This window comes from Takifugu flavidus, chromosome 12, assembly GCF_003711565.1.
Source record: "Takifugu flavidus isolate HTHZ2018 chromosome 12, ASM371156v2, whole genome shotgun sequence".
NCBI classification, from domain to species: Eukaryota; Metazoa; Chordata; class Actinopteri; order Tetraodontiformes; family Tetraodontidae; genus Takifugu; species Takifugu flavidus.
In genome coordinates this window covers 11,388,280-11,396,738 of record NC_079531.1, presented here as the reverse complement: position 1 = coordinate 11,396,738, position 8,459 = coordinate 11,388,280, and the positions used below count along the sequence as shown (strand labels likewise).

Genomic DNA, 8,459 nt, shown 5'->3' with positions numbered 1-8,459 from the left:
GCACCGCCTGTGAGGCCTTCACTTAATCCAGAGGGTAGTATTTTCAAATCCTCTGGGTGTTCCTAAATAAGGAAAATAAAGCTGACAACAGAGACAAACACATACAGTGGGCATATACAGTATGTATTCACTATATATTGTAGCATATACGTTAATGTTTCACCGCTCAGGTGCTTCAGGCAGGAGCAGGTGGTCCTTTGATGGCATCATATCACTAATTTAAAATGATATTGCTGTGCATCCTCTGTTCAGGTTTAGGATCAAGTACTGCTTGCGAGGTTAATTTCAGCCTCACAAATAAATCAATATCGTCTTTGAGGTGAATTGTAATGATTCCTATGTGTCAGTTTCAAAGGTATCTTGGTTTCTGTCCTGTTTTTCAAACAGTTACTGGGTGTTGTTCTAGTAAGCTTCCCACTCCAGATCATTTCAACAATTTTTCGTCTGAAACTTTGAGAGCCCATTTGGGGTTTTAGTAAATAGACTCAATATACTGAAAAGTGATCTTTCCCATGGGTCTGTGTTTATTGTCCAGTTATCTCTGCATTCTGGGGAAAAATGTTGAATCTGTGGTTATGGACACTGTGCAGCCGGTTTTAAGACAATAATTCCTTGGTATTATGACAGTTTTATTACTCCAACCTGTTCTAGAAAACTGTTTCAAAGCAAACTGTATTCAGAAAAATTAGAAGAATAAAGTTATTGCGCATTAATTGTGCTTTTAAATGATTTTTCATTATCTCATCTTTGCATTCCTGTGTTCTCATCCAAAGGGGGCAGCTATACGAGGTGAAAGCACACAGGAAACTGTAGAAGCAGAATCAGACCAAAATATGAGCTCCTTCAGTCAAATCTGGGTTGAAGGACAGCTTGCTGAACCAGAACCCACCATCAGAGCGCAGAAAAGGAAAAGTCCTGCCAATTATAGTTTCACTGTTTGCTGGTTAATGCACGTCATCTTATCCTGTCCTCTCTGTCACAGACACACACACTCACGCACACAGACTTGCACACGCACTTGTAATTGTATGGATTACTATACACAAACACAATTTTTACATTTATAATATTATGTATGATCAAAGTGAAGAAATTGAATTCCCCCACTTCCATCCCATTACATCAAGCTTGAGTGTAATGTTTTAGTATCACTAGAAGAACAAATATATGCTCAAAATATCAGAATCTATTTTACTTTATTTATCACTTTATTTTATCATTAACCATTATAAATGATTAATACTTGTTAGAGATTGTGCTCTTTAGGCAGTTTTAGTGTAAATGTTTATAACTCTCTTGAACATTTAACCAAAACTCCTTTAGAAAGTAAAACATGATTATCACGTCAGGATAAATGGTGCCAGTTGGGACCATATTACCCAACTTCACTAAAACATAAATGATATTCAAGGACTTGTATTTGGACATAGATTGAATTTTATTCAGACAGATGATATTAATGACAATGAAATAATGCAGATTTAAAAAATAAATTAAAAAAAGTCCCTCCCCAACGTCAGTTGTTCGCCTCTTGGAGCATGGTGAAAAAGTTGCTTACGGATATCAAATTAACTGTTGATGACTTGAATTTAAAGAAGGCCTCATCCTCGATGACTTCTTCATCCCACAATACATCAAAAAACATCCGCAGCAGACCTACACAGACACACACCAGCAAAAATCACAGGAATAAGTAAATAGAAAAACACCACTGGCTTCTGAATTTATAGTTCAAATTTAAAATGAACAAAGCCATGACCGTCAAGGTGGATAGATGGGACACTCACCATCAGGTTGGTCTATGTGGACCACCAGCTGCTGTAAAACATTCAGGGCCACCAGCTGCTTCTGGTCATCAGTGATGTACCTCTTGAGCAGGCTCACTCTCTCGAGCAGCTCATAGGTATTGAGTGTATAAACCCCACCTGACAACACAAACACTCTCTTCACACCACTGTAAAGAAACTGAACACAGCTAATCATGGGCCATAAAGTGTCACAGGCTGGTTTTGAGTATGTCCTCACATAATGTAAAACAAACATCTTTGTGGATTAAAACTAATGAATCATGTTTTTGGACAGAAACAGGCTGAGTTTTCTGCCTCTATATGACATTATAGAACACTTACAGTCAACAATGACTGACTGGCACACTGCTCTCATCAGTGCCCTCACAAAAGCATCTGATGACCTCTGCTTGTTGTTGAGGGTTTTCTGGGAGGGGGGAGAGGAACCTTTGTTAGTTTCATGCCTACAGTAACAATCTCTATTGAAAAATCCAGTTTAAAGGTCATTCTCATCGGGAGTTACCTGGATCCACTCTTCTATTTTATCATTTACAGAGTTCTGCAGGAGTCTTTTTAGCGCTTGGTGTACTTCTTCTTCATTGCATTCCTGCGCTTGTGCCTCCTCCTTTGTGATCAACGCTGATAATGGCTTTGATAATGATCCACCTTTTGTGGTGGTCTTGTGTTCAACTGCAAAGAGCAACAAGTAGTGAAAATCCCCATCCAGATGTCTGCTTTAAAAATGCACCAAATCTTTTGGCTTTTTCAGTTATTTACCAGGAATTTTGCTGACAGATTTAATCTGTGTTCCCCTGTTTTGCTCATTCGGGAACGTGACAGGTTCTCTCTCTTTCGGCTGCCCGTTCATCTCAAAAGTTGAGCTGCTGCCCAAATGGTTGTTCTGCTTCCTGTCTCCATCACAGACCTTCACATTAAAGGATTGGCCGCGATCTGCCGACCTGCCACCACCTCTTTGTTGGATGGTGTTTTGCCCTTTCTTGAACTGGGACTGCTCCCTCTCTTCATCCTGCTTCACCTCTTGGTGAAGCTGCTGAAGGGTTTTTGGTCCGTCATCTTTCTTGCGGGGCACCCAATTGTTCTGAAGGCCACACATGAGATGTGATGAGAATTCAACCGTGACTTGCAGACTATATTCATGATTTAACCATCAAAGAGTCTCACCTTTCTTAGGGCCACAACATCCTGCAACATGAATTTTATTCTTGTGGACATCTTCCACTCCTTCAGCAGGTAGCAAATGTAGTCATAGTAGCTATTGAGTTTTGGCTAAAAGGAAGAAAATAAAAGGAAGAAAATAAGAGTCCCACTCATTCAGTTTATGCGTGGACAGTGTGTTAGTGTGTTTATCTGTGTATGTGTGTGTGTTTTGTGTGTGTGTGTTGCACACAGTTCTCCTTACCCTCTCCGCCTCAGTGTCCATGTCTTTCCCCACTATGGACAGGAGCTTGCACAAACACTCCATAGACTCCTCGCACACGTCCTGGAGGAGTTTAACTGCGCACGTGTGTAGTATTGCCTCCGTGATCATTCTCAGCTTAAAAAGCTCACCGATAAACCTCATGTTTGCCACTGAACGCACGCGCGTCTTGAGTTTGGTCTGCTCCAGGTCCACCTTTAACTGTTGCTCCTCACCTTCCTTTGAGGGCAGATTTACATGTATTTAATTTAGGTGAAACACTGTAAAGCTTACATTTAAGTTTGAGTTCAAAATCTAACTATTCCACTGTTCGTCGAGCAAACACAATTTTGTAGGAAAAATAAAAAGTTCTCATGAAAGGTGCATTTATAAGGCTGAGCTTCAGTCCTATAATTGCGCTTGTATATGTCGTTCTGCTGTAGGCGTGCTGGTACTCACCTCTTGAGCAACAGACACATTGTTTTCCTTTTCCTTCAGAAGTCCGTTCTCGAACTCCATCTGGCATCTTTGCAGCAGACGTTTATGAAAGTAAATGAATCCATCGCTGCTCCGGGACGACACCATCAGCTGATGTGGGAAAGGTTTGGCATATCATTAGCAACAATCTGGTCCAAATTCAACCAATCGTACAGTCAAAGAATGCAGAGTTTACCCCCTTCAGGTGGTGACACATTTTCGCATAGGTTGCGCTGTAGCTCTGCTCAGTCAAAGCTTTGTTAACGATGAGCTCAATGACTGCGTTCAGTGTCTCCTCATTGTTGATGTTGAGCTCATCCACCTGTTTCATGAGGCTTTCAAACCTCTCAGGGGTGAGCTTGTTAAGGATGCCCCGAAAAGTTCTGATCAGATTTTCAGTCATCCCTTCTGTCCGTCCATCTCCCTCGCCACCACTCTGGGAGCTTCTGATGGAGGGACCCTGTCCTGCGCGGTAACTGTTAGTGCTCATTGTTGCAGTCTGAAACCACAAGAAAAAACAAAAAACAAACATTTGCTATAATTTAGAATGACAAGTAAATTCATAGTGTCACATACAAATACGCCATTTTCTTTGAAGTGTTAAATGTTTTCGACTGAGGGAAAATTTCACCCTAAAGTTTCCATAATGTCCATAATGGCCTGTTTTTTGTTTGGTGCTTTGAATTAATTGAAGAATAGGTGGGTGGCGGTAGCTGTTGGGGACTGGGCTGAGGAGCGGAGGGTTCTTAGTTCAGGCTTCAGTGCAGACAAAGCAAGGAAGGTAGTAGGGGAAGGTGGAAGAAGCACCGCCTAGCCAGAGCACTGCCTTGAGCAAGATACCAAACCCACAACAGCTAACATAGGCCCTGTGATGAACTCAACCAGGGGTATACCCTGCCTTCGTCTATATGTGTGCCCTCCCCATGACCCCCAAAAGGATAAAGGGGTCATGAAAATATGAGAATATGAATACATTTAGTAAAAATGTTTAAGAAAAGAAAAATGTTCATAGTTTCAAGATGACTAAGAGTGCAGCCTTGTAAAAGCTGAGTGGTAGTTATCTTAAAACTATCAGAAAGGGGAGAGTTCACTCACTTGCAGTAGAAAGTTAGTATTCGGACTGGAGTTTTGCTGGTTGTTCCTTTTTAAATGTTACAATTAGCATTAACTGTTAATATTTAAGCAGGTGCTTTGGTTTGGATCAAGCTTTACTAACCTTCAGCCGGATTTAACTGTCGAATTTAGGTCTTTTATGTGAGGTCTTTCATGTTTACTTCAATGAAAAACCCCTGTCTTTCATGTTGAGTCCTTGATCCTTTGACCTTTGATGCGCTCTGTGACTCCGCCTCTCCAAGTAGATCCCCACCATCTTGCTTCTTGCTCATGCTTTGGTTCTAACAGTCAATCCTCCATCCACTCTCATCAGTTTTATTCCATTAATTAAACCAAATTCATTTCTACTGTGTCCATAAAGAATCCAACAGGTCTAAAACCAACTCATATGTGTTAAATTTGAATTGCAGCAGTTGTGAAGTATGTGGCAAACTTTGCAGACACACATGTTTCAAGCTGCTAACATTGGTGTGAATTTGTTTGAAGGTGATTGCAAAATACAATGGAACTTTAACTGGACTCAGGGTGACATGAGTATAGATTTCTGGGCTCGTCAGTGGTTGACCGGACTGTGACGGCCCCTGAGCTGTGGGGTTGTCCTCCTGTGTGCTGTCTGTGGTTCACAGGTTTCCAGCAGGGTGGAGCTAACCTAATTGGATCACCTGGCGAGTGATCTGCAGGTTATAATTATTATTGGTTGTTTTCATTTTGGTTTAAGAAATAAAGGGTTAAACTGGTCAGTGTGTCTTCCTCTTTCATTGCGGACCTCACGAGTAGGCCATAACAGAGGCAAAAACTACGGGTTGGATAGCTACATTTTCACTATTTTTGCTATCTTTAATTAAAATGGAATGAGTTATATCAGTTTTTTTTTTTTTTTCTAGTTTTTTTTTAAATAATGTTAGTTTTTACTGATTATTTTTTTTTTTTAAAATTCAAAGGGGAAACATGTGTATTTACAGTATATACATCTAAACATGTGTCAGGGTGTTAACCTATTTAAAAATCACCAATATCTGCCCACCACTGACTCAGGTGGCTGTAAATTTATTATATTTATTTTAGTCATCTTGGAATAACTCATGTTATATTCCAGCACCTATAATCATTCCTAAGCACAATCTTGGGCTGAAAGGTGAACAAGAGGCGTGCAGGCCAGAGCAGAAAGGATCCTCTTTCTGTGGATTCCACTCTCACCCAGACAGACTTGTACTGTAAATGCTAATTGCGATGAATTGCCAAACCATGTGCAGAGCACCAGGCGTGTCTGAAACTTTGAGAGCCCATTTGGGGTTTTAGTAAATAGACTCAATATACTGAAAAGTGATCTTTCCCTTGGGTCTGTGTTTATTGTCCAGTTATCTCTGCATTCTGGGGAGAAATGTTGAATCTGTGGTCACGGACACTGTGCAGCCGGTTTAAAGACAATAATTCCTTGGTATCAAGACAATTTTAATGCACGTCAACTTATCCTGTCCTCTCTCTCCGTCACACACAGACACGCACACACACACACGCACGCACACACTTGTAATTGTATGGATTACTTTACATAAATGCTATTTTTATATGTTTTGAGTTTATATTTCTAATATTATGTATGATCAATGTGATGAAATTGAATCCCCACCACTTCCATCCCATTACATCAAGTTTGAGTGTAATGTTTTAGTATCACTAGAAAAACAAATATAAGAAATATGCTCAAAATATCAGAATCTATTTTACTTTATATAGCACTTTATTTTATCATTCACCATTATAAATGATTAATACTTGTTAGAGACTGTGCACTTCAGGTAGTTTTAGTGTAAATGTTTATAACTCTCTTGAACATTTAACCAAAACTCCTTTAGAAAGTAAAACATGATTATCAAATCAGGATAAATGGTGCCAGTCGGGACCATATTACCCAACTTCACTAAAACATAAATGATATTCAAGGACTTGTATTTGGACATAGATTGAATTTTATTCAGACAGATGATATTAATGACAATGAAATAATGCAGATTTGTTTTTAAAAATGATTTTTTTTCCTCCCCAACGTCAGTTGTTCGCCTCTTGGAGCATGGTGAAAAAGTTGCTTACGGATATCAAATTAACTGTTGATGACTTGAATTTAAAGAAGGCCTCATCCTGGATGACTTCTTCATCCCACAATACATCAAAAAACATCCGCAGCAGACCTACACAGACACACACCAGCAAAAATCACAGGAATAAGTAAATAGAAAAACACCACTGGCTTCTGAATTTATAGTTCAAATTTAAAATGAACAAAGCCATGACCGTCAAGGTGGATAGATGGGACACTCACCATCAGGTTGGTCTATGTGGACCACCAGCTGCTGTAGAACATTCAGGGCCACCAGCTGCTTCTGGTCATCAGTGATGTACCTCTTGAGCAGGCTCACTCTCTCGAGCAGCTCATAGGTATTGAGTGTATAAACCCCACCTGACAACACAAACACTCTCTTCACACCACTGTAAAGAAACTGAACACAGCTAATCATGGGCCATAAAGGTGTCACAGGCTGGTTTTGAGTATGTGCTCACATAATGTAAAACAAACATCTTTGTGGATTAAAACTAATGAATCATGTTTTTGGACAAAAAGGCTGAGTTTTCTGCCTCTATATGACATTATAGAACACTTACAGTCAACAATGACTGACTGGCACACTGCTCTCATCAATGCCCTCACAAAAGCATCTGACGACCTCTGCCTGTCAGTGAGAGTGTTCTGGGAGGGGGGAGAGGAACCTTTGTTAGTTTCATGCCTACAGTCACAACCTCTATTGAAAAATCCAGTTTAAAGGTCATTCTCATCGGGAGTTACCTGGATCCACTCTTCTATTTTATCATTTACAGAGTTCTGCAGGAGTCTTTTTAGCGCTTGGTGTACTTCTTCTTCATTGCATTCCTGCGCTTGTGCCTCCTCCTTTGTGATCAACGCTGATAAAGGCTTTGATAATGATCCACCTTTTGGGGTGCTCTTGTGTTCAACTGCAAAGAGCAACAAGTAGTGAAAATCCCCATCCAGATGTCTGCTTTAAAAATGCACCAAATGTTTTGGCTTTTTCAGTTATTTACCAGGAATTTTGCTGACAGATTTAATCTGTGTTCCTCTGTTTTGCTCATTCAGGAACGTGACAGGTTCTCTCTCTTTCGGCTGCCCGTTCATCTCAAAAGTTGAGCTGCTGCCCAAATGGTTGTTCTGCTTCCTGTCTCCATCACAGACCTTCACATTAAAGGATTGGCCGCGATCTGCCGACCTGCCACCACCTCTTTGTTGGATGGTGTTTTGCCCTTTCTTGAACTGGGACTGCTCCCTCTCTTCAGCCTGCTTCACCTCTTGGTGAAGCTGCTGAAGGGTTTTTGGTCCGTCATCTTTCTTGCGGGGCACCCAATTGTTCTGAAGGTCACACATGAGATGTGATGAGAATTCAACCGTGACTTGCAGACTATATTCATGATTTAACCATCAAAGAGTCTCACCTTTCTTAGGGCCACAACATCCTGCAACATGAATTTTATTCTTGTGGACATCTTCCACTCCTTCAGCAGGTAGCAAATGTAGTCATAGTAGCTATTGAGTTTTGGCTAAAAGGAAGAAAATAAAAGGAAGAAAATAAGAGTCCCACTCATTCAGTTTATGCGTG

General features: G+C 40.4%; 2 protein-coding genes across 2 annotated transcripts; both read right to left on the bottom strand.

The window, feature by feature from the left end:
• Window positions 1-1,512: 1,512 nt before the first annotated feature.
• Window positions 1,513-4,171, bottom strand: LOC130535349 (eukaryotic translation initiation factor 4 gamma 3-like). Its single transcript, XM_057050335.1, has 10 exons — window positions 3,878-4,171; window positions 3,664-3,792; window positions 3,208-3,444; window positions 2,970-3,074; window positions 2,824-2,886; window positions 2,565-2,712; window positions 2,311-2,477; window positions 2,147-2,214; window positions 1,788-1,954; window positions 1,513-1,656 (listed from the first exon to the last, which is right to left on the bottom strand). Exons 1-10 carry the CDS (start codon window positions 4,169-4,171, stop codon window positions 1,517-1,519), a joined length of 1,518 nt encoding a protein of 505 aa, XP_056906315.1. The 3' UTR covers window positions 1,513-1,516.
• Window positions 4,172-6,751: 2,580 nt separating this feature from the next.
• Window positions 6,752-7,537, bottom strand: LOC130535391 (eukaryotic translation initiation factor 4 gamma 3-like). The gene is made up of 3 exons (XM_057050389.1): window positions 7,456-7,537; window positions 7,115-7,252; window positions 6,752-6,983 (listed from the first exon to the last, which is right to left on the bottom strand). The coding sequence occupies exons 1-3, from the start codon at window positions 7,487-7,489 to the stop codon at window positions 6,844-6,846; spliced, it is 312 nt and encodes a 103-aa protein (XP_056906369.1). The 5' UTR covers window positions 7,490-7,537; the 3' UTR covers window positions 6,752-6,843.
• Between the last annotated feature and the right edge of the window lie 922 nt (window positions 7,538-8,459).

Coding starts and splice junctions, on each gene's coding strand:
- LOC130535391 (XM_057050389.1), bottom strand. CDS start 7,489: ATGAGAGCAGTGTGCCAGTCAGTCATTGTTGACT. Junction 7,253..7,455: donor CCAGTCAGTCATTGTTGACT/GTAAGTGTTCTA, acceptor TTGTGTTGTCAG/GTGGGGTTTATACACTCAAT. Junction 6,984..7,114: donor CCACATAGACCAACCTGATG/GTGAGTGTCCCA, acceptor GTGTCTGTGTAG/GTCTGCTGCGGATGTTTTTT.
- LOC130535349 (XM_057050335.1), bottom strand. CDS start 4,171: ATGAGCACTAACAGTTACCGCGCAGGACAGGGTCCCTCCATCAGAAGC. Junction 2,887..2,969: donor ATGTTGTGGCCCTAAGAAAG/GTGAGACTCTTT, acceptor TGTGGCCTTCAG/AACAATTGGGTGCCCCGCAA. Junction 1,955..2,146: donor CTGATGAGAGCAGTGTGCCA/GTCAGTCATTGT, acceptor GTTTCTTTACAG/TGGTGTGAAGAGAGTGTTTG.